The following is a 25,639-nucleotide window of genomic DNA, read 5'->3' on the forward strand; positions in this document are numbered from 1 at the left end:
TAAAGTTTACTACTGTTACACTTATAGTACACTTAAACGTATACTTCAATTGGGCCAATATAGGCTGCGTTCCAGTTCGGTTTTAGACACGCACTCGCGAACTTCCCTAAACACTTCCCCTCGGGGGAATCCCTGCCGCCATTTTGGTGCATTCCACTTCGTGAAGTGGACGAGGGAAGTTTATATGGACAGACCCTCGCTGCCTCGATTTTGACCGAGTGAGCGAGTCTACTTCATATGTACACTTCAGGCAGCTCCATAACCCACAATACAACACGATTGTGACGTCGCCGCATATCGCGTTTACTTTACCCCACCACAAACAACTCTATGATATATTGATTATTTTTTAAACGTTTAAAACACACATATATACATATAGAATGCTGTATTAAACAATTTTGTAAGGGGAAAAAATAAATAATAAATCAGCTCCATTGCGGATTCCAAGTGATCAAGGGCTTAGGACGTTCCAGTTCAGCCCATACAAAGGTTCCGCCAGAAGTGGGCACTCGTGCAACGTAAGCAATGACGTACATCCGAGTCAACGAGACCGAGTGAAGTTAGCGAGGGAAGGGCATTTAAAAACCGAACTGGAACGCAGCCTTAGTCCCAAGCGGTATTAAAATAGTACACTTACAAGTTTACTACTAGTACATTGATATTATACTTACTACATAAAATATACTTGAACATTACTTTAGTATACTTGATCAAATGAACTTGAAGTATACTAGTTTTTCGTAAGGGAAGCCCTGAATGTTTACAATGTCTGGCTCCGCCCCTGATTATGTCCACAAATAATTCACATAGCCTACTAAGCAATAGCCAGTACAAATTAGGCTATAGCCTATAATTTGTTAACCACAAGACAATTCTTGATGAATCAAAAAAACTAAAAGTTAGCTATGAATATTAGCCTAGAAAATGCTGCCCTACCAAAATTTGTGATTGCCCCCCCAGTCCAGCAAGCCTAGTACCGGGCCTGATTACACTGTGATTATGGGATGACAATTATTCTGGAATTCATTCTATTTGGAAACAGTCCGTGCCAGTTATTTATGGGTAGTGGTTGCTACTAAAATGCAAGAGTAGATGTGTCAGTCATCTTTTACAAACCTGCTCAGCACCATGTTGTAGGATCTACTGTCCATTTTGCTGGCCAGAAATAAGGCATGACCCCAAAGTCCACTCTGCATGGCTGACTCCAGTGCCTCCTGCAGTGAGGGGAGCATTTGGGAGAAAAGATCAGATATTTGAGATCTGAAAACATATTTACAAATGTCAAGGCAAACACACACACACACACACACACACACACACACACACACACACACACACACACACACACACACACACACACACACACACACACACACTAAAATACTTTTATTTATCAAGGATGTATTAAATTGATCAGACAATCACAACAACACAGTAACAATAAAGACACTTATAATGTTACAAAACATTTCTATTTAAAATTAATGCTGTACTTTTTAAACTTTTTATTAACAATGAACCCTGAAAAAAATGCATCATGGCTCCCACAAAAATAGAATGCATAACTGTTTAACCAAATAATAATAATAATAATAATAATAATAATAATAATAATAATAAATTAAGATGTTTCTTAAATACCAAATCAGTATGTTAGAATGATTTCTGAAGGATCATGTGACACTGAAGACTCACTCTAAAAAAAAAAAATAGCTGTAAAAAGGCAAAACAAATTAAAACAGTAAAGTTCTATTTTCCATTGATACAGTAATGTACTGTAAAAAAAAAAAAAAATGCATTCTGGGTAATTTTATTTGTTGTTTGACAAAGTAACCTATAGGCTACTCTCTTGAAAATGACAAATATTAACATTGGTTATACAAATTAAATAGAGACTCCATGGTGGCTATTCTTGGGGCCAATATGAAAGGCGAAATCTAAAGAGGGAAAATATTTACTCCAAATACTCTTCGTAGCTGCAAAAAAAAGCAATCCCCAAAAATTGGCTGCAAAGAGAGCCTCCAACCTGTAATAAATGGTTATCTTTAATTAAAGAAATATATGTTATGTAAAAAATAACATACTCCTAGATTGCAACAGGCCTCATTTTAAAAAAGTTGGGCAGCCTGGTTAGAAGGAATGGCTTTGGACTGGGACTGATGGCTTTCCATGCATAGCAAATCTATTAATATATGCCCAGCAACTGAATAAATAAAAAGTCCCACCCTCCTTGGTTGGATTCAAGTATTAATTTATTTATATAGTTTTGTTAATTGTTTCCTATTTTGATGTATTATTTGTTTTTGTTTTTAATAATTCTTTTAAAATATATTTTTGTTTGCTTATGTATTTATTTATTTCCTTTGAAGATTATTGTTGTATAATGTTTGTTAAATATGTTTTTTGTTTATGTTTATGGTTTGTGACTAGGTGGACCTGCAACAAATATAAAAACAGACATGTGTGATGTATGTTACACACGGGATGTATGTAACTTTGTTCTTAAAAAGAAAAAATGGAAAATAAAAATTAGGTTGAAAAAAAGAAAGAAAAAGAAAATGACAAATATTACCCAGAATGCATTGTTTTATGGTATATTATTACTGTTTCAATGAAAAACAGAATTTTACTGTGCAAAGTTTTTTACATCTGTTTTTTAGAGTGCTGGAGCAGCATCTGCTGAAAAAATCGAATAAATGCAGCCTTGGTGAGCATAAGAGAATTGTTTCAAAAACATCTTTAAAAAAAAATCTTACTGACTGCAAAACTTTTGAATGGTTGTGTATACATTTACAATGTATAGACATTTTTTTTTTTTATAGGAAAATAGATTACAATATCTATTGATTATTTATCTTCGCAGTGGCATGGAAATATTTTGTCCAATAAAATTTATAATGTAGATATTGGCTTTCAAAAAAATATGAAGAGACCATTCATTATGACCCACCCTAATGTCCCTTTCAGTAGAAAATGTCAACAAAGAAAAAAAATGCATTGGTCAAAATACCATTTCACAGGGTCATTAACAGAAAAATAGAATAATAAGAGAAATGACTAACCTTCTTCCTGCCAGACAGCAACAGTTTTGTGTATTTCTGAAGATTTTGTTCTGTGGCCTCTTTGTCAGTTGGGGGGTATCCAGTCAGAAGGTCAGATATATTGAGGGTCTCATTTCCTGATGTGGGTGTTTCATTAAGATCAATGAGGCTTTTTTCATCTCCAAGCTCACCAGAGACCGCACACGTACCCATGGAGTCCCTCATCAGCAGTTCTGCAACATCTGAACCCATAATTCTCTACATAACACCAATACATACTCATATTAACAGTGTAAAATGGGCAATCAGACCTCACAAACAAAGCTGAAAAGAATGGGCTTCAGAATTATTCTAGTGTCTTAGTAATTGTAACATTAATATACTGTAATGAGTAATGGGACTTACTCCATTCTGTCTGCACAGCAGTATTAGGAGATACCACAAGAGGGCAGCAGAAGTGGCATCTTCTAATTTCTCATCCTTCAGACATTCTTCTGACATTTGCAGGGCAAAGTTAATGGCATCAACCTTATGCAAATCCTCCCTTCACAAAAGAGGAAAAGCAGCAATCTGTTTAACCCTTATAAGATATTAATTTGGGATCACTCAGGATGTTGCCGATTTCCAAGCACTGCTTCGTGAAGCTTCGAAGCTTTATGAATCTTTTGTTTCAAATCAGTGGTTCGGAACATGAAAGTCACATGATTTCAGTAAACGAGGCTTCGTTACGTCATAAGCGTTTCGAAATTTCAATGGTTCACCACTGGGGGGTGTGACTTCGGCAGTTTGATACACACTCTGAACCACTGATTCGAAACAAAAGATTCGTAAAGCTTCGAAGCTTCATGAAGCAGTGTTTTGAAATTGCCCATCACTAGATATTGTTGAAAAAAGTCATTATTTATTTTTTTTCTCGTCACTTCATAACATTAAGGTTGAACCACTGCAGTCACATAAACTGTTTTAAATATGTCTTTTAGTAGCTTTCTGGACATTGAAAGTGTTAATTATCTTGCTGGCAATGGAGGCCTCACTGAGCCATCGGATTTTATCAAAAAAATCTTAATTTGTGTTCCGAAGATGAACAAAGGTCTTACGGGTGTGAAACGACATGAAGAATTTTCAGTATTGGGTGAAATAACCCTTTAATAAATTATGCTGTTTAATGATGGTCCCTAGCAAAATCTTTTGAGTAAAAAAACACTATTACACTTATAAGTTTTAAGTTTTCAGATGTTGTACTTATACAAAGTTTTTGCATTAATACATTTTCAGATTGGTTTAATGTCTTGCAACTTTAAAGTCCCACTGTAGTGAATAATTGTATCCTTTAAAACACATCTTTGATCACCAAAATTACATATTTAAAAAAATTTTCCCTGAGAAAAAAAAAATCTCATGCCTTAATATAGCTAAAATGTAATTCTACCCTCTTGCCTCATTTAATACACATGAATCAGTGAATATGCAAATTAGCCCCACCTCCACTTGCTCCCACCAGCTCAGAGATGAAATCTACTCAGACAACTTACAGAGGTAAACGCTGTTATCAAACAACTAATAATGTATTGCTAATGTTACACAAACTGTTCCCCATGTCAGAGTCAGACAGCTGCCTTCTAACAATCAGTATCCTTACAAATCGTTAACAACTCAGACCATCAATAGAGAAAGGCATATAGTTCATAATAACATCATACACCTACCATTTTGCTAAATGTACCCGATTTTTTATAACAACAGAAGAATTTACCGGGATAACCTGGCTTCTCTCAAGACTCCCGTGCTAGTTCGCTGTTAATGATGTGCTAAAGCCATTAGAAGTGATTGGTTACAAGATAGTTTGTGACGTCACAGACACCAGCGATTTCAAACTGTGGATTTTGAGTCTTTTTTCACTGCAGTTTTAAGGAGAAAATACTGTTGACATATGAATTTGCACATGGTTTGTCTTAAAGCATATTAAAAACACCACATAGATATAGAAACAACATTAAAACTCACCACGTATTACAGTAAGAGGGATATTTTGAAATTTACCTAGCCAATGGTCCAGGAAAGTCTCTCATATTCTGCTGTTCTTGTGTGTCACAGAGAATTACCTGAAATCATTAAAGAACATATTTAATCCACCATAATATTTTAAATAATAACTTAAAAGATGTTTCTACCGTGTCTTTCTAACCTCCAAGCTGTGGATTTCCACTTGAGCAGGCTCACCCTCAGAGGCAAGGACTGGACTGGCTCTTACCAGCTGACCTGCAGGGCCAAAACTCACTGCCACATGAGGGATGCAGAACTTTAGTGGGACTACCTCTATGGGTACAGCATCTAAATCAAATGAGCAAATAGAGCCATTCAGAGTCCAGTCAGATTCAAGGATTAGAAACTAACTGCTGTATAAAGGAAACTTAACCACACATTTGCAGTGCAACACAAAACATTAAAGGAAGACTGGACAGATCTTGTGTCTAAACTATGGTTCTGACAAACCTGTGTGAGAAATGAGCTCTGGTTCACTCTGTTCAGCTCCATTAATGTACTGGCTGAGCTCATAGCTGCTTGAGGACAGGCCTGATGCTTTAGAGTTGGCAAGAGCTCCACTATCATACACCTGAAGAAGAAAACAACAAAACAGCCTGAGAGCCATCATACACTACCGTTTAAAATTTTAAGGGGCAGTAACCTTAAATGTTGTCTTATTTGCAATAAAGGAGGCTGACTGTATGCACGGCTTTATTCCGTGCTGCACCGGTTTCAAAATATTTATCCGTTTTATTGTCATCTTCTGCTTGTCTGGCACTTTGCAATGTTGGGCTACTCCGCAGCGATTGTCATCCCACAGGTCTAAAATAGTCTGAATATAAACACTTATTCCTAAGGATTCAGGATAAGACAAAACACAGTTTGGAAGATGGATTCATGTGTTCGCTCATTATATAAATTTTGTAAATTCTGAAAAAAAAAAAAAGTTTACCTTTAACGATTGTGAAAGAATTTTGTTTATTAAAAAAAAAAAAAAAAAAAAATATATATATATATATATATATATATATATATATATATATATATATATGATATATATTTTTTTTAATTAAAAAAAAATGATATATATATATATATATATATATATATATATATATATATATATATATATATATATATATTACATACATATATTTAAATCTTTTCTTTTTCAATGCTATATTTTCAGCAGTCATTACTGCAGACTTCAGTGTCACATGATCCTTCAGAAATCATTCTAATGTGATAATTTGGTGCTTAGTATCAGTGTTGAAAAGAGTTGTTCTGCTTTATGTTTTTGTGGCAACCATGATACATTTTTCATGATTTTAACATGATTTTATTTATTTATTTTTTGATGAATAGAAATTTCAAAAGAACAGCGTTTAAAAAAAAATCTCTTTTCATCAATTTTATGTCCTTGCAGAATAAAAATATTTGTTTCTTTTTTTTAAAAAAAATTGACCCCAGACTTTTGAACGGTAACGTATATATTAAAGCTTATGTGTATAAAGACTCATGAAAAGTAATTTCTGGAAACAAACCTCTCCAGTTCCATCTCCATTTTCCATACTTTCTCTGTGCTGTCTCTCTGAGACACCATATTGAGTGTCTGTTCTAAGGTTATAGCTGTTAAATAAAATGTACAAAATCACTTGATTGTTCTGAAAACACATTTAAGGCATGACAAAGTAGTAGAACATGACTATAAGCCATCAACAGACCCCTGCTGATCTATGTATGAAGCTCTTGCAGACTGTTGCTGCAATCCTCTTCCGTCTGTTCTCCAATCATCTGTTTGGCTCCAGCCACCACCATCTAAAAAACAGCAATGTGGTATTGAATTTTGCTGAGAATTAAAAACTGAGGGCCTCCGACTGAATATTATGTACCTGGGGAGCTGTACTGTGGTCTGTGATAACCATGATAATCATAATACCCGTAGTCTTCTCTGTAGGGCCAGTAGCTGGGATTGGTGTAGTCATATTCCTGCCTGAACAGATATTAGATATTAGTGAATGAGTACAGTCTAAAATCCAAGGTGTAACTGAAAACTTATTTATCAATAAGTGGAAATTGGTTATTTTTGCATTTTTCAGAGCAATTACGTACTTCCAGTATGAAAAGCAAAGTGAAGCTACGTCACAGAATCTGATGTAGATTCAGGCCTCGAAGTGTGTGACAGATAGGCCGCAGGGGCGGAAGAGGCCCGAATCTATGTCACCCGGCTCTGAGCGCTTCTCTGCATTTATTCATGAGAGAGAGCTTGTTTGATCCAATCACTGTGCCATAGTATGATTATAATTGAGGAACTATCACTTCTGTTGCTTCTGTCTCATTGCCTAAAATAATATTGTTGTCTTACAGAGACATGGGTAGTAAGAGCTTTCCTCAGTGCTACAATACAAAATGCATTTCAAGGTCAAGGTATCTTTATTTCGTACCCGCAGGTAAAATTGTTTTGCAGATAAATAGAATTTCGTTGTCCAGAGAAAACACATACAAGACATAACAATTCACAACAAACCTACCGGTTAATAACATCATGACAGACTGCCCCAAACACATGCATATCCCTTCTTGCATTTAACTAACTATTGCATACTAAAACATTTCCCTGCAACGCAACCAGAACTGAAGTTTTGGTGCAGGTGGTTTGTTAAGCACAAATGGAAAATATGTTCGTGATAAAGTGGTGCACCTGTGACACGATGTATTATTCTGATACAAAGACACTGTTTTTAGATGGAAATTTCAAAGACGAGTGGACTAAAAAAGTAACTTTGCTGTTATTCTTTCTGTATTAAACTGAGTGTAATTTATGCTGAGACTGTAGTGCTCATAAATGTAATGATATTATTAGACCTTTTAAGTGTTCTTCCTCATTTCTCACTTGTGGTTGGGAGTTGTCATTTTTTCTCTGTGCTCATATATTAATATTCATTATTCTGTACAATGAGTGTGTTGTAGGTCTGTGTTTTATTCATTGTTCTCTAATTAAAAAGATTTCTTATTCAGTATTTTTGTCTTGATTTCAGGTAGAAATATCTCTAAGTTAACATTTTTAAAATAAGATAAATGTACTTAAGAAATTTACCTGAGAAGCAAAATTATATAAATGATTATTATTATTATTTTGTGTTTATTTTTCTTACTTTATCTGGAAATTATCAATAAGTGCAACTTCATATCACACAATGTTGCTTTCCTCCCACTGTATACTCACAGTCTCACAATTACCTTAGTCTTATTTTCAAATCTGTAAAACGAGCTTAAAATTTAACAAAGTGCATTAAGGTTTATGCCAATAAAATGATTAGCTAACTGGGTAATAAACTTAATTCAGATATATTCTCTAAAAACAAGTCTTGCTTCTCAAGTACATTTATTTTTGTTTTATAGACATTCAGATATGTTTACTGGGGGGAAAATATATGTATTAAGAAAAAAAATGGTTGCATGACTGATAATCTTTCTATTACCTGGAGTGAGGTCTGAAGTGCAATGGTTGGTTTGATGCATAACTGCTGCTATATCCAGTATACTCTGTATACTCTGGTTTAGGAGGAGGACTGGCGATGTAGCTTCCATACCGAGGATCCACATAGGGCCACTGTCTTTCTCTCCCTCTTGGGTCTGTATGTGGGTAGTAATACGGCGATTGGTGGGACGATCTGTATTGGTCATCTCTGTCGCTAGACTGGTACTGATGGCCTGGCATATGCCAGCCTTGCCCTCTGGGCTCCATCACACGAAACAGTGCAGGATAAACCTAAAAAAAAAAGAGAAAGACAAAAGTCAAAGACAAAGACAAAAGTCGGTTATTGGTGAGAACAGAGTAAGATTTTGCCTGCTGTATGCACACTAAGTCATATGCTATCAGTGAGCATAGATACAGAGGCTGTTTATCAGGAAGGGAGCAGTAAATCAAAAACAACCTTTGTTTTTTAGTTCTGTAAGTGTTTCAGTGGTAACTTATGATATACCTAAAAGACATCAGTATGAGATCAGAACAAAGTGTATATTACATTTTGTATTTTACCAGGGCATATGACAAACTGGTCCCCACTTTATACGTTGTCTTTAACTACTATGCAACGGCAAAAATTTGTTTGTTTGGTACACCATACTTATTGAGTTCATGTTGTATTGCAAAACACTTTGGCTGATATTAAGATGGAATACAGGTAGGGTTAAGAACAGGTTTAGTGGTTAGTTCTAAGTCGGGTTAAGGTGTAAGGGAAGGATCAACACAACAGTATAATTATAGATGTAAGTACAGAAATTAATTACGGGTGTAATTATATGCAGGTATTTTTAAAAATATAAGTACAATGTAAAAACATGTATGTGCACAACAAGGGCATTATATCAAATAATTAATTTAAATGTTAGTAAATAGCAGTTAAAGACACAATATAAAGTGGGTCCAACAAACTGAAACTGTTATGCATATATAAAGGAACGTACTGAACGTTTAATGTTTTATCTTTAATATAATAATGTAACATAATTTACAATAGTATTACATAAGCATTCATCTTAAAATCAAATTTCAAATAACTCACAGGTTTCTATTTGAGATGTTTCCAAATAGACATTCGCAGTTCACTGTGTACTGTGTCCTGTCACAGTTTCAAAGTGCACATGCCACATCATTTCAAAGCATAACACAAAGCTGACTCATGGACCTGCCTATTTCTATCTCAAAGTATCTCTTCTCTGCCCTTTAAACCCTAAAAGGGAAATCAAGGGAGTCAAAATACACCTTATGTCTGATGCATCATCTCTTTGTGGCTATTCTAAACAGCTGTTGTCAGCCAACAGCTGGATATCGGCTTTTTATTATTTTTACCCTAATACATCACTTAAGACATTTGTGTAAAAAGCACTAATATGCGCTTACACAAACAAACAAACAAACAAAAATATATATATAAAATATATATATATATATATATACATATATATACAGATAAAATAACAGTAAAGCTAAAATAAATCAAAGCTGGACTTACAGTGTGTTTGCATAGGTTTGACAGGCGCCTGAGCGTTCTGTACTCACTCCCATAACTAGAATATTTGAAGTTGCCACGTCGTGCGGAACCATCGCACACAAACGCTGGAGCTGCTCGGACACACTTCGGAGAAACACAATATAACTCAAGGGAGCAGATCACTGCCATGATGTGAAGGGAATTGCGCAAAATTTCACAACAGTTATTCAGAACAATAAAGAAAAGTGATTGTGACATTTTTCAAGCGGTTCTTACAAGTGATTCTTTAGAAACTTAATTTCAGTACAAGCATAATTTATTGATCTAAATCAAGTAATGTAGCCTACTGATCAAGCTTTGGTCATTAATCAGGTCAAAATTAACTGCATTTGTTATGGTTCTCGTTAAGGATTCAAGTACTAAGTGAAGTACCACAGATTTTATTTTCTTCACCGCAAAAATAAAAATAAAATAATAAATAAATAAAAATAAATGTAGATATGTGTTAAATAGTAAAATAATACAATGCCTTAAGTAATTAAAGCCAGAAATGTAGGGGGCTACATAGTCTGTTTCTTTCTTAGCAGGGAAGTCCTGATGTCCAAAAATGTCCATATTATTAGTTTAGCTTATTTAACCCTTATTCTTCTTATTTATATAATATAATTTTAATAAGCAAGAACGTTTCACAAATTGAAGTTAAACAATGAATTCGAAGACTTTACTACTTCGCCACCAGATGTCACTTTAATCACGTTGATCCCTCAAATTTCATCGTTTTAGAAATATTATGTTGGCCTGAAGCAACATTATTTATTTAGTATATTCTTGAGTGATTGAGTGCAAATTATGCTCCATGCATATACAATATTTAGAAAATATATTCATTTATTTTAAATGTAACTGTGTTTTACTAATTAATTTAACTATTTTGTAAAATGAGTAGTCGCTCTCCGTGTTCATGTGTGCGCGTCCATGTGAGCTGACCAATCAGGGACGATATGTAAATGAGACCGGAGCGAGTACTCTACTGTCTCATGATACGAGCGTCATTTTATCACTCCACTCTGCACAAGCTGCATATTCCTGTCTGGATCGCACAGGATTACATGCTAAAAGAGAGCACATACTTTAAAGATACCCGGTTCTAATGTGCAATATGACTTTTGAAGAACCGTGTGGAGACAACGCAACGGAAAGGTATGTTTTCATATTAAACTCACAGTTGTTGCATGTTTGTCCGAACATCACGCGCATGTTGTCCGTTTGTGCCGTTGAAAAATCAGGAGGGTCACAAAACATTTCCCGAAATGTTTAATACAGTTTTCCTCTGCTTGTCTTTCATTGCACATTTCTCTCTTGATACTTTCTTTGCTGCAACTCCTGCAGAAGTTTGATCATGTGACATTGATCAGATTTCCTCTATTTTTTTCCCCCAAATTTAGCCATTTTATGTAAACAGTATTGCTCGTTTTGTATGAGGGATTACCTATAAGTTAAAGCTAATGTGTTTTTCAATCGTCTCTTAGAATGGACACGGTTGAAAAGGCACTGGAAGAGGTTCTGACTGCTGCATTACCTCAGGGATGCATCACTGTGGGAGTTTATGAGGCAGCCAAGTCACTTAACGTGTAAGTGATCATTGGAAGATCTTTTCCAAACCATACCTGGGACATTTTAAAAATCTGAAAATAGACAATGGACCTTTTTTGCCCACGAAATGTGATTGCACTTTATAATTTCATTGGATACTTTTCTGCTTTTTGCACATTTTCAAATGTACTTTTATTGACATTTTCACAGTGACCCAGACAATGTGGTCTTATGTCTGCTGGCCACAGATGAGGAGGATGTGAAAGATGTTGCACTCCAGATTCATTTCACCTTGATTCAAGCGTTCTGTTGTGAGAATGACATTAATATCTTGCGAGTGAACAACATGAGACGTCTGGCAGAGATCCTGGAGGGTGTGAAACCGGGAGGAGAGTCCATGGACCTACACTGCGTATTAGTCACCGTAAGTGTCATTTCATTCTCCTCGCATCAGTTTATCGCTCGCACGCGAGGTAGCCTCGAGCTTTCATGCACAATTCGATCACAGCTGCGGAATTGTTCATTCATATTCATATTAACTGCCAGGAAAGTTTAGTTAAACTCTTTGAAGGCGGCACGCCTGAAGTAGTTTAAAGTTCAATGATCCATCAGAGTGTCTGTGATGTGGAATTCCAGCCAGTCTGGAGCTGCAGTGAACTGGCAGCTCTTCAGAGCGATCTAATAGCAGTGCTGAACTTCTGTGGCTGCCTTTAGTATTCACAGAACTTCCTGTGCAACAGTGGTGCATTTCTGCAAACACCGTTTCCTGGAAGAGAAGCTCTGTGAAGTGACCATCTTTAACAAATTAGAGAGAGGCCCTTTGAAAACAAGTGCTTGTCCGTTAACAGCAGCTGTTAAAACCACTTACTGCCAGGCTCTTGCTGTGGACCTTCTGAACTGATCTAGAATACATGCAATATACAAGTGCACTTCACATTAACAACATTACTCTTTTCTCTCACAGAATCCACAGTCATCCACATGGAAGGATCCAGCCCTCAGCAAACTAAATCGATTCTGCAGAGACAGCCGGGGTTTGGACCAGTGGGTGCCGGTGATCAATCTGCCCGAACGATGAACAGAAATGGACGAACTATGTCATGGCTTTCACGGGCTACTGCACTAGATTTGTGTTCTACTCTGGATGAAGCTTAATGCCAGTGAGAAGGAGACATGAGGGGGATTAACGAAATGCAATGGATTAAATGTATTCCAGCAAACCCAGTGTTCGGAAGTGTGGATTTTATGTGTCCTGCTGGACAGTCGATTCATGGTTTCACCCCAGAGCAGGAAGAATGACTCAGCACTATGTTCGCAGTGCTGCCAGGGAAGAACAAGTCCCGCAGTTTGCCGGGAAACGAGACTACAGGAAACTGAATCACACATGCTGGATTAGAGTATTAAGAGTGAGCTGAGAGACTGGAGTGAGTCCAACGGGAATCTACTCAATGAAATGTGATCTGATGGACTGTTAAATGTTGGTCATGACCCTTTTGCAGACACACTGCAATTTAAAGACATAACTTATGATATTAATGCTGTCCTGTATTATAATAATTTAAAAGGGAATATACAACAGGCTTTATTGATTTTAGATAGAAATGAGTTACTTGTTTTAATCTTATTTTAACTAATATGTTCTCTGTATTTTAAACTGTTAATTTATTCATTGTATTTATATTGTTGCTTTCATCCTCAGAAATTGTTAAAAATAAAATTTCTGACCAATGTATATGTATTTGGCAGTGTTTCTATTGTCTGCGAGTTCATGCATATATTTTAGTGTCTGAAAACAGTGCATTAAACTAGTTATGCATAATATATTAGTACCACATCAGTTATCAACCGATATTAGATATTTATCTGTATCGGATTATTTTGAAAATTTAATTGTGCATGCTCAGTTCCACTATTTTTACAATTAGATTAGCTTTGAGGTCACATAACAATAACAAAAACCTACCTATTTTTATATTTCATAATATTAATATCAGTACAAAATGGGTCACAAGATGTTTCCATAAATTAGGAGTGCACGATATATTGTTTTTTTAATATGAAATATATAAACATTTAATGTAGAATATAAAACTGTCTTTATTGATGTTTAAAAATTAGTTACATCAGGAAGAAACTAGAATTTTTTTGATCATCATTGACCATAAAATAAGACAATATTGGCTTATCGGAATCAGGCGGAATTTTAATATCAATGCATTCCTACAGTACTTTAAACATGTTCAATGAACGTGTAAAAACACATTTTTTTGCACTAAACTTTATATAATCTGATGCATGTGGTAAATGTTTCACAAGGCAGGTACATTTTGATGTTGTAGAGGGCAGTTTTGAAGTGTCATTGGGCTTTGTTTTGTCAACAGCATTTTGAAAACCGTCCAACAGCTTTCTTCTCTTTTATTGCTAAAAAAAGCTATTTCCACAAGTAGGCGGGACAGAGAATTCCATTACGTTCGCTACGGCAACTGGGAGACGAATGACGTCAGGTCATCATGGCCTTGTGTCTTAACACAAAACAAGATAATCCGGGCCCTGACCAAGCCAGAAATAGAAACAGCGCTGAGAGAGTGAATCATACCTGAAAGCATCAGCATACAGATGGGGGGACAAGCAAAATAATGGCTGAGTTCAAATGTGCACAAAGAAAACAAAAAAAGATAAAATGAGGCAAGGCTATTTAAGGCTGCAGCAACTAAAAATAGCCCTCTGTTCCCTTTGCTGAGTTCACTGCAAGAGTGAGACAAAACAAAGAGAAGGCTGGAAAGACCCTAATATACACTGAATACCACTGTAAACTGTTGCTTCATTTCCAGCTAAAGCTTTGCTGCATTGCTCAAGCAGCTGATGTTGGGAAGCAGAATTCAGACTTTTTATACTAAGAAACTGGGTCATTAGGCCATATTTTCAAAAGGGAAACTGATACTCAGTGTTCAATATGTTCCCATGCACAACATGGGAACAAATCGGTCATCCATCAATATTAAAAAAAAAAAATGTTTTAATTTGCTGGATATTAAATTGTTTGTGTTCATTTTCCCTATTTTTAAATGTAGATGACCTTCGTTATCATCAAACTCACTTAAAGTTAATCTGTAACAGTTAATCAGTAAGTTTTTTCTTTTTTTCTTAATCTTTATACCTTAGGGTTCCTGGCAAGGAGAAGGACGAGACGGAGTTAAGTGTTTTATTGAAAAAATAAATTTGTATCAACGATTGGCTCTTTACTATACTTAAGTAAATAGGGCCGACATTATGCCCCTGCTGCAGTGACCTTTGGAGTTTCTACCACCAGCCTGCTATTAACCTCATCCTGCTAAATACAGGTGCAGGTAAATGGAGTGACACAGTGGTACTTTCTCTCTAAAAGTGCCTAGAGCTGGGAAACTCCATGATTTTATAGGTGGAAGTGAGATGTTGGCTGTTCCCACGCATGAGGAATGCAAATGATTCTGAAGGGACTGCAGTGCCACAGATCAAACAATTTAATGTTCATCTTCTCAGAGGAGTAAAAAGCTATCGTAATTCATTCTTTACTTGCAAAATCATGTATGATTAAACTACACTATACATTTTTTTAAAGAAAATTATTTTACTCAATAAGGATGCATTAAACTGATCAAAATCGACAGTAAAGATTTTTACATTGTTATTAAAAATAATCTATTTCAAATAAATGAATCTTTCTATTAATCAAAGCATCTTGGAAAAAAGTTAAGCACCACAAGTGTTTTCAACATTGACAATAATAAGAAATGTTTTTGAGGACCAAATCAGCATTATATTTGATTTCTGAAGAACCATGTGATACTGGAGAAAAAAGTAATTTTTTTCCATCACAGGAATAAATTACACTTTTATATATATTAAAATAGAAAAGTTATTTTAAAATGTAGCAATATTTCAGTTTTACTCAGTTTTTCTGTATTTTTGATCAAATAAATGCAGCCTTGAGCCGCGTTTCCACCACAGGAACTTTCCCCAGGAGCTAGGGACTTTGTGGTGGTACTCAGTGTGTTTCCACCACAGGAACCAGGGTAAAAATTCTCCCCTCAAAACGTCCCTGCGCACGAAGTAGTACATTTTCAAAGTTCAGGAACTTTCGGGGGTGAGACTTGGCCGCTGAACATGCTGATTGGTTGAGCTCATGCAGCATTTTGATTGGTTGACTTCACGCAGCATTTTATTTCAACCAAAAGTCTGTTTCGGTGTGTGCAGTAAGAGTTGTTTGCTATTCAACAGCGGCGTTTAAAAAATATGGCCAACGGACCTTTATTAAGCTTATATGCAGAGGACGAAATCCAGCTGGAAGTGGAAAGTCGCACGCAGTACTACGTCACCGGACTCTTCTTCACGGTACTTTAGACAGCAACAGGTCTGGGGGAAAAAGTTCCAGGTAAATTTGATGGAAACGCGGCTTTTGATGAGCATAAGAGACTTAAAAATCTTACTAACCCTAAAATTTTGAACAATAGTGTTACATTCCTGTTTCCTTTTGTTCTAGTTTGTTTCCATAGTTGCTGATTATGTTGTTCACCTGTTTCTTGTTGAGTTCCTCATTATTTAGTGCCCTTGGGTTGTTCAGTTGTTCATCTGGTGTTATAAGGTTTGTTTTTGATTCTATTGTGTAGTTCTCCTGTTCCCTCCTGTGCTACAGTGTTTTGCTTTATTTAGTTTAATAAATTAAGACTGTGGCTAACAGATCCTCTTTTGCCTCATAGTGCTAAATATTAAAAATGAACTCTTTTAACTTCAGGAGAGCAATACTACAGTACTAAACAGACATAAATCCTGAAATACCAATTCAAGTATTAATATCCTACTCATTTAATGGACACCTGTGGTCATGGAAAGCTCTGGTATAGCTGAAATAACAAATAAATGGCTCCTTGTTTTCCTTATACAGGGTTACAGGGTTTATCCTGAAGCTTTTCCACTGAGATGACATGTAACTCTATCACTAAAACTGACATGAGCACAAAGCCAGTTCATCAATCAACCGCAAGAAGCTCCACTGATTACATCAATATAGGGCAGTAAATACAGCCTGACCTGTTATGAGTGGAGATCTACTGAGATCATTGCATAACAACAAGGCTTTGACCTGGAGGCCCAAATAAAACAATATCTGAGAAATTAGAGCAAGTGGGAAAAGTGAGACCATGAACACCTGGCTATGTTAAAAAGCATAAGGCAATTATACACACTCCTGATAGTGACATCAACAAAACCTTGATAATATGGTAATATGGTACAGTCAAACCAAAATGTATTTATTATTACAGTTTATTCACTATAGTTTAAAAATGGTAATAAAATATGACAAGATCTCAGAGTTAAACTGTGTCAGAAAAAAAAATGTCAGATAACACTTAAGCAAAACATAGTCAATAATTTTTGGTTCCCAATGTTTTATTAATTTTACTGGTAGTCCACTGTATGGACAAGTTTTGGGTATGTCACAGTTTACTTTATTTTGCTATCCTGACTTACATAAATTAACTAAATGTCTGAATATTTTTTTGGTTTGACTGTAAAAAGTCATAAAATGTCATTCATATATATATATATATATATATATATATATATATATATATATATATATATATATATATATATATATATACTTGCCAGATAAATATGTACTTGTAAATGTGTAATATGTATGTAAAAATGTGTAAATGTGTAATATGTATATATATTTGCTGGATAAAAAGTATCAGTTATCATCAGTTAGTAAAAGTATCTTATTGACCCCAAACTTATATATAATGTATATACAGTAATTTTGTAATATTGCTTCTGCTTGTATTAGCTATGCTTGTAACATTGAAACATTCATTTTATGTGAAGCTGCTTTGAAACAATATGTATTGTGAAAAGTGCAATGCAAATAAACTTGAATTAAAATTAATTAAATGTATAAACAAATAAATGTAAAATTAAGACTGGACTTAAACATACACAAATAAGACAACAACACTGGGAATAAAACTATATTTTGTTGGAAAAAGACAACATCTAAACCCAATATATTGGGATCCAGCTCTTCTGCACAAGGAAAGCAAGATGGAAAATTCACTCAAATATGGTGACACTGAATGCTCTTCAAATTTAAAGGCAAAAAGAGATAAGGCAGACCGAAGAGCTTGAGCATGCCATATTTACAATACAAAAGCACCTTCAGAAATGACCACTGCATCAAGAAAAACACATTTGTCCAAAATAACAACAGGCCACTGTGACAACTCAATACTACTTTTGGGAAAAATTACAAAAATGTCACTTTGAAAGCATCACTCAACAAGAAAGCATGCCTGAAATTGCCATTCAAAGCATACTGTTGTTCAGATAAGATTGTAGTGTATAGCACAGTTGCAAGTTCAGTTGCATGAGAAATCATTATTGATGCACAGGCAAGGATCAGATGTCTGCCTGGGTATATATCCAGACTGATGACACAGATGTGTAATGATGAAGACACAGTGATGTCTGTGGGACAGCAGCACCACTAGTTCACAGTAGTTTAACTCTGGCTGTCGTCTCGAGACAGCAGCGTGGCAGTGGACGTGTCAGGAATACTACATTAAGGCTGGTTCAGCTGGTCTGGTGAAGTTGTTTTCTGCCAGCTGTGTCATAAAGGCATTCCACACTCACTTTCATTAAATGCATGGCAATTCACAAGAGTATTACACACACACACAGAAAAAAAAGTTACAGGAGTTGTAAACATGGAATGACGTCAAAATGCATTATTATAACAGTCACAAAAATCACTACAATCAGAGAAATCATTATGTGCTCAGTGTGTAGCTACAGAAAAATCATGTGACCCTTCGTGAGTTTCTATTGCTGGTTAGATCCCAGAATGAGATGGCACAATGACATTAAAAGTTTCTTATTAAAAAGAGACAATGATAATGATAAACAATGAAAAGAGAAATGCGTACATTAATGTATAAGGCATCTTGTAAATAATCATTAAAGGGTTACAATATATTATGTACCATGATCTGCGATGAAGTGTTGTATCTATCATACACTGGGCAATTATACAATTCAGTGTATCTAAAGCAAATTCAGAAGGTTTTTTAATGTAAAATCTGATCCCAATTACTGAAAGTGGGCTTTTAAAGAATGGAGTTTCTGTGAAATGGGTGTACGCTTTACGATAAGGCTCAATGTGTTAACATTAGTTAATGCATTATATTTTGGTAACACTTTACAATATGTTGAATATGTTAACATTAGTTAATGCGAGTACCATGAACCAACAATGATATTGATTTCCTGATCCCAACCTTTCCCAATCCAGTTCCCCTCTCTCTCCTTCTTTGCTTTATATCTCCTTCTTTGCTTTCTGTCTCGATAAAGACAAAATATATATTTATATATATATATATATATATATATATATATATATATATATATATATATATATATATATATATGTATGAAAATTCTGTCATAATCTACTCATCCTCATGTCATTCCAAACCCATTTTTTTTTTTTTTTTTTGTGAATTAGTTTTACTATCTCTTTATGAACTTTTTGAAGCGACAAAGCAGTAGTTGTGTAGAATGTAAATGGAGGGTTTCTCAGATTTCATTCTTCATTTGTGTTATGAAGATGAATGAAGGTTTGGAAAGTTTTTTTTTTAGTATTATTTATTTTATTTTTGGGTGAGCAAACTCTGTAATTTAATAAAAAAAATACAGGGGAAAATACGTCTCAGGTTATGACTATAACCATAGTTCCCTGAGAGAGAGAACGAGACACTGCGTCCCGAAGGGGGCGCTATGGGAACGCCCCCTTCGGGACGCAGTGCGAGTTCCCTCGAAATGGAACAGGATACACTGTGAAATATTATTAAAATTAAAAGTAAATAAATATTTTAAAATATAATTTATTACTGTGATGGCACAGCAGTTGTTATGTTCTGATTTGGTGCTAAAGTAAGATGTCTAATTATCACAGTTGAAAACAGTGGACACCTTTTTTTTTCAGGATTCTTTTATGAATAAAAAGTTTATTAGAGTTTATTCATTTATTTATTTTAATCTTACTGAACCTAAACCTTTGAATGATAGTTTATACTTCTATATTTTTAACATTTCAAGTTGACATATTTAACATTAGTTCATATAGTATCAGTGAGAATAAATTAAAGGTGCAATATGTAAGATTTTTGCAGTAAAATATCCAAAAACCAATATACCAGTGTTATATATTTTGTTCACTTGAGTACTTACAATATCCCAAATGTTTACAACTATTTGTAAGTTGTGAGAAAATGGCAATTTTAACCAAGGCTCCGGGATGTGTGAGGAGTCGCCTGTCAATTGCGTCATACCCGCATTACCCTCGGTTTCTGGGTTTATTTTGTAGAAACCATATATTATATATAATATATTACATGTTTTAATAGACAAGGGAACAACTGTTCTGATATATTTGTAGACAGAAAACGAATTATTGTTATGTAGCTCAACACGTTTAGTCTTATTGTTTAAATGTAATTTTCTTGATTTTTTTTGCGAGTACCATGTTTTATCATGCCTCAGAGAAAAACACTATTTTTTGAAGTAGCTATAATAGCATAATTAGATGCAGCTTTATTTTTTGTAACAGTAATACAGAATTTTCTCCATCATACAATACATTTTAAAATTATGTTTATGTATTTAATATTATGATATTCTAAAATCAATCTATCTTACTGCAGTGTACAACAGTGTCTCACAGCAGCCACCGAGCGAACGCACAGAGTAACGTTACATCATTTGCAACGCACTCAAATGTATCTAATATTATAAACAGAGCTGCGTTACCTCATACTCATGACCGGAAAAGCGGAAGCGGCACAGGCAACTGTGGCATAATAAAAGTTCCGCTGCTCGCGGCGTATGTTGCGCAATCGCTCCAGCGGCCTCGTTCAGCTCCAACAACACTCGGTCCTGCTCTGCTTCATACTACAATAACGTTAATAATCGCATCCATGAACTTGATTTCTTCCCGAGTCCTATTCCAGTTGTTTTCCACTGGCTGTGAGGTGAAGACCACATGTCCCAAGATTCCGCGCTCAAACTTGGCGTCATCAAGCTGCACTTTTGTTTTGAATACGCCTCTAGCGACCTCTAGCAGACAGATAATATTATTTTTTTATTATTATTGCACCTTTAACAACCTTTAACACCTTTAACTAGCAATAGTGAAGTATATTTATAAATTAACAATAAATTATTAAATGCTGTTAAAAAAAAAAAAAAAAAGAAATTCTTTTTTTTCTAGTTCATGATTCCTAATGCACTAATATCAACAAATTGAACCTTATTGTAAAGTGTCACCCACATTTTGTCTGGCTAGTTATAAGGAGAAAAAAAGGGTAATGAACAACATTACCAAACCACAACATGAACACATCATCATGTATTACTCTTAAAATGCTAATCTGCAAGTTTTGGCAGTTGTTGAACTTTTGAAACACAGCTCCCTTGGTTCACTGAGAGAAAAAGAAAAGGGCACGATGTTGCATGTACTGATTTGACAGGAGCAGTTAGCTTTGTATCAGTCCATTGTTCAAACAGTGAGTTAATGAGGGAGGGCCGGAGCAGCATTGCGTCAATGTGACGCCTCAAAAGACACCTGTTTCCTCCTCCAGTGAGCAAAAGCACCCTTTACACATTCGTGATGCTGACATTTCACCCCTCACAGCAATCCCCCACACTCCCTGCGACTGGACGCCTTTAAAATCATCAGATGGGGTCAAAAGCCCCACCGATGAGGCTCTGCTTATCTGCAGATAATTATTACAGAGTGCAGTCATTAAATGATCATTTCCTGTGCTTCTGATACTAGTGTGGCTGAGAACCGCCCACTCTGACCTCACCCTTTATTTGCAGAAGACACAACCACATCAATGGACACCATCACAAAGCAAACAACTCATCTGTGCTGTGCCCTAATGCTAAAATTCATTCATGGGCTGGTTTTGTCTTTGCGGCACAAATGGTTTGTTTACTAGGTGCTTTGACTCTTCTTTTCATGGACAACATGAACATTTCAAGTCAGGAGATTTGTGGATACAATCAAATAATGGCTTGGGGTTTAGTTCACTTTAAGTCGAATAGGGAATGAATGTTTGAAGATCATATTCTCTCTACTAAAAAAATATCAATAAAAGGAACATCAAAACACACATCAAGAGTTCAAGTATCCCACTACAATATAGTGCAGGGCTTTTTATCTTTAAAAGGGTTTTCTGAAGCTGGGATACCCATAAGCAGAGGATCATACTTGGCATGTTCGCTGCAGTAATGCATGAGGTCTGCAGAAGCTTTAGACACCTGCAGAGAAGAGACACAATGTGAATTTTGTGTGTTTTGTGTACAATTAAATTAACTATTACTTAGTCATTAAAGTGATAGTTCATTCAAACATGAAAATTCTGTCAATTCTGACTTTTGTTCTTATGCAAAATGCAAAAGGAGAATATTTTAACTATTTTTGTACATGCAATAAACATTAGTGGTGTCCAAAACAATACTGAATCCCACTCAACAAAAAACAAGCAAGTGTGTACAGATTTGAATGTGTCCAACTAAATTAACAATTAATTAGTCATTAAAGGGTTAGTTTATTTTTAAAAAATCTGTCAATTATATGACTTTTGTTCTTTTGCAAGTTGCTTTCAGTTAAAACAGCTTAAGCATGCATTTTAATTTAGCCTTGCCTGTGAAACCAGGGGTTAGTTAAATGAATGGGTAGGGAAAAAGGGGTTCTTCGATGTTGTTGTTAAATATATATATGTACACACACACACACATATATATGTATATATATATATATATAGTGCTGCTTGAAAGTTTGTGAACCCCTTGCAGAATCTGTGAAAATGTGAACAATTTTAACAAAATAAGAGGGATCATACAATATGCATGTTATTTTTTATTTAGTACTGTCCTGAGTAAAATATTTTACATAAAAAATGTTTATATATGTTCCACAAGACAAAAAAATTAGCTGAATTCATAAAAATGACCCGCTCAAAAGTTTGTGATCCTTTGATTCTTAATAATACTGCATGTGGTTACCTGGATGATCTACGACTTTTTTTTTTTTTTTTTTTTTTTTTTGCGATGGTTGCTCATAAGACCCTTATTTGTCCTGAGCAGTTAAACTGCCCAATATTCTTTAGAAAAATCCTCCAGGCCCCCAAAAGTTTTCAGATTTCCAATATCTTTTACATATTTGAACCCTTTCCAGCAGTGACAGTGTGAAAAGATGGATGTGAGAATCATACAGAGGACAATTGAGGGACTCAAACACAATTATTAAAAAAGTTTTAAACATTCACTGATGCTACAGAAGGAAACACGATGCATTAGGAGTCAGGGGGGGAAACTTTTGAGCAGGATAAAGATGGCCAAATTTTTCTTATTTTGTTTCAATATTTTTATTTAGTACTACCCTTCAGAAGCAACAGAAGACACTTAAATGTTTGCCAGAAGACAAATTATGTACAATATTCCTTGATCTTCAAATTCAAAAAGTTTTCACCCCCTGGCTCATAATGCATAATGTTTCCTTCTGGAGCATCAGTGAATGTTTGAATCTTTTTTAACAGTTGTGTTTGAGTCCCTCAGTTGTCCTCACTGTGATAAAATGGATCTGAAAATCATACAGTCACTGCTGGAAAGGGTTCAAATATGCAAAAAATGCTAAAAACTGAAGAATTTTTGGGACCTGGAGGATTTTTCTGAAGAACAGAGCTCAGTTTTACTGCTGAGGAAAGACAAGCGACTCATGAACAACCATCACACAACAGATGTGGATCATCCAGGTAATGACACACAGTATTTAAGGGTTAGTTCACCAAAAATGAAAATAATGACATTTATTACTCACCCTCATGTCGGTCTACACCCGTAAGACCTTTGTTCATCTTCAGAACACAAATTAAGATATTTTTGATTAAATCCATTGGCTCAGTGAGGCCTGCATAGACAGCAATGGTACTTCCTCTCTCAAGATCCATAAAGGTACTAAAAACATATTTAAATCAGTTCATGTGAGTAAAGTGGTTCAATCTTACTATTGTAAAGCGACGGGAATATTTTTTGTATGCCAAAAAAAAAAAGAAAAGAAAAGACTTTTTAATAATATCAGGTGACTTTGGTGCTCCTATTCACTGATTCGATTAGTAAAGCTCAGAAGCTTCATGAAGCAGTATTATGAAATCGGCCATCACTAGATATTGTTAAAAAGTCATTATTTCTTTTTTTTTTTTTTTTTTTTTGCCGTACAAAAAATATTCTCATCACTTTATAATATTAAGGTAGAACCAATTTACTCACATGAACTGATTTAAATATGTTTTTAGTACCTTTATAAATCTTGAGAGATAAAGTACCATTGCTGTCTATGCAGGCCTCGCTGAGCCAATGGATTTATTCAAAAATATCTTTTTTTTATCTATAATTTGTGTTCTGTAGATGAACGAAGGTCTTACAGGTGTAAAACAACATGAGGGTGAGTAATAAATGACATTATTTTCATTTTTGGGTGAACTAACCCTTTAAGAATCAAGGGTTCATAAACTTTTCAATGGGGTCATATTTATAAATTCAGCTATTTATTTATTTTTGTCTTGTGGACTTTATGTAAACATTGTTTATGTAAAATATTTTACTCTGGACGGTACTAAATTAAAAAAAATGACATGCATTTTGTATGATCCCTCTTATTTTGTTAAAATTATTAACATTTTCACAGATTCTGCCAATGGTTCACAAACTTTCAAGCAGCACTGTATATATCAAAATCATATATCAAAATCATGGTATGTCACAGTACATTTTTGTAATGATAATGAACAATTCATTTACCTTTATTCTCTCTATGTTAGCTTCTATCCGTAGCTGCTGAACAGTCCTTCTGGCCTGGGCTATATTATTGGAGCTTTGCATCTTAGATGACATCTTTGATTATCTTCACAGACCTGAACTGAAAACAAATAATAAAAAGTTTTGTTTCTTATGAGCAACCAGCAACAGAAATGTACATATCATTCCAGTCCCATGATTCATGACCTACATACAGCAGAATTCTCATGCAAAACATGTGCAAGACAGGATATTTGTCTATATTATGTACATGCATGTTAACACACATAGTGAGACAGCAAAAGCTCTCTGATGAGGTACTGAGGGCCTCTTTGACTCCTGCAGTGGGTTGGGTGTTTAGTGCGTCAAATCCCCAGCAAGGGGCTTTCTCACTGGTTCTGCAGCCTCTGTATTGCTTTACGGCTGCAGGAGGGCAAACCAAAGCAAGCTGTGTGTGTTTAAACAGAAGATCAGTCTCTGCAGCTACTGAGTGTTCCTGCAGAGCACTCTTTCCGTAAACCATCGTCACGGTTACTCTGCCAACTCATCATGCACAATACACACACATGCACAGGCACAGAGAGACAGAGTCAGTGGTGCAGTTGCTCAAACAGAAGGAGTTGTGCAATACAAATGGTAGAAAAGGGAATGGTGTGAGTGAGGCAGGTGGTCTCTTATTGATCAGGAGATAAAGAGAGGATGGTAAGCTTTCTCAATTCTAACTTTAGTGAGAAATAAAGCAAGGTTTTCACAAATCAATACAAAATTTTTGGTAGATACCATATTAGTGAAACTTCACAATAAATAAAAAAATAAATAATATGCAAATAAAAAAAATTAAAAGGAATATACATATCAAATAACTTATAAAATTAAGAATATAAATAAACAATAAAAAAATAAAAAATAAAATATAAATACTATATATAAATATACATTGTTACAGTATAATTGTTTGTAACCAAGCAGACCTCATTCCCCATTAACAACCATAGTATTTTTTTTTTCCTACTATGGTAGGAAATTGGTGTCTAGATCTGCTTGGTTACAAACATTCCTCCAAATGTCTTCCTTTGTGTA

General features: G+C 35.0%; 3 protein-coding genes across 17 annotated transcripts in view; 1 reads left to right on the forward strand and 2 right to left on the reverse strand.

Moving 5' to 3' along the window:
• Positions 1 to 10,198, reverse strand: part of sec16b (SEC16 homolog B, endoplasmic reticulum export factor) — a 125,750-nt gene extending 115,552 nt beyond the window's left edge. For 13 of the 14 annotated variants that reach the window (XR_010893413.1, XR_010893407.1, XR_010893410.1 and 10 more), the window contains exons 1-11: positions 9,638 to 9,771; positions 8,552 to 8,841; positions 6,962 to 7,062; positions 6,794 to 6,887; positions 6,614 to 6,698; positions 5,538 to 5,658; positions 5,230 to 5,375; positions 5,085 to 5,146; positions 3,450 to 3,588; positions 3,066 to 3,302; positions 1,120 to 1,217 (exon numbers count right to left, since the gene is read on the reverse strand). Coding sequence is in view for 6 of the 14 variants with exons in the window: in XM_067373212.1 (XP_067229313.1) it covers positions 1,120 to 1,217; positions 3,066 to 3,302; positions 3,450 to 3,588; positions 5,085 to 5,146; positions 5,230 to 5,375; positions 5,538 to 5,658; positions 6,614 to 6,698; positions 6,794 to 6,887; positions 6,962 to 7,062; positions 8,552 to 8,817 (1,349 nt within the window). In the remaining 8 variants the exon portion in view is untranslated. Of the gene's footprint in view, positions 1 to 1,119; positions 1,218 to 3,065; positions 3,303 to 3,449; positions 3,589 to 5,084; positions 5,147 to 5,229; positions 5,376 to 5,537; positions 5,659 to 6,613; positions 6,699 to 6,793; positions 6,888 to 6,961; positions 7,063 to 8,551; positions 8,842 to 9,637; positions 9,772 to 10,087 lie in introns of those variants that run through there. The other variant, XM_067373208.1, reaches the window with a different exon arrangement.
• A 925-nt stretch (positions 10,199 to 11,123) lies between these two features.
• Positions 11,124 to 13,380, forward strand: gadd45ab (growth arrest and DNA-damage-inducible, alpha, b). The gene is made up of 4 exons (XM_067373250.1): positions 11,124 to 11,266; positions 11,596 to 11,697; positions 11,870 to 12,083; positions 12,624 to 13,380. Exons 1-4 carry the CDS (start codon positions 11,217 to 11,219, stop codon positions 12,735 to 12,737), a joined length of 480 nt encoding a protein of 159 aa, XP_067229351.1. The 5' UTR covers positions 11,124 to 11,216; the 3' UTR covers positions 12,738 to 13,380.
• Positions 13,381 to 19,531: 6,151 nt separating this feature from the next.
• The window catches only part of gng12b (guanine nucleotide binding protein (G protein), gamma 12b), a 61,920-nt gene continuing 55,812 nt past the window's right edge, over positions 19,532 to 25,639 (reverse strand). For both annotated transcript variants that reach the window (XM_067372945.1, XM_067372946.1), the window contains exons 2-3: positions 24,563 to 24,680; positions 19,532 to 22,021 (exon numbers count right to left, since the gene is read on the reverse strand). In XM_067372945.1, coding sequence (XP_067229046.1) covers positions 21,896 to 22,021; positions 24,563 to 24,655 — 219 coding nt within the window. In that variant the 5' untranslated portion in view covers positions 24,656 to 24,680 and the 3' untranslated portion in view covers positions 19,532 to 21,895. The remainder of the gene's footprint in view (positions 22,022 to 24,562; positions 24,681 to 25,639) is intronic.

Source organism: Chanodichthys erythropterus, chromosome 21 (genome assembly GCF_024489055.1).
Source record: "Chanodichthys erythropterus isolate Z2021 chromosome 21, ASM2448905v1, whole genome shotgun sequence".
NCBI lineage: Eukaryota > Metazoa > Chordata > Actinopteri > Cypriniformes > Xenocyprididae > Chanodichthys > Chanodichthys erythropterus.

Excerpts from the sequence above, each read along its gene's own strand:
- gadd45ab (XM_067373250.1), top strand. The coding sequence starts at position 11,217 with ATGTGCAATATGACTTTTGAAGAACCGTGTGGAGACAACGCAACGGAA. Across the intron at positions 11,698-11,869 it reads GCAGCCAAGTCACTTAACGT|TGACCCAGACAATGTGGTCT; the intron begins GTAAGTGATCAT and ends ACATTTTCACAG. Across the intron at positions 12,084-12,623 it reads TACACTGCGTATTAGTCACC|AATCCACAGTCATCCACATG; the intron begins GTAAGTGTCATT and ends TTTCTCTCACAG.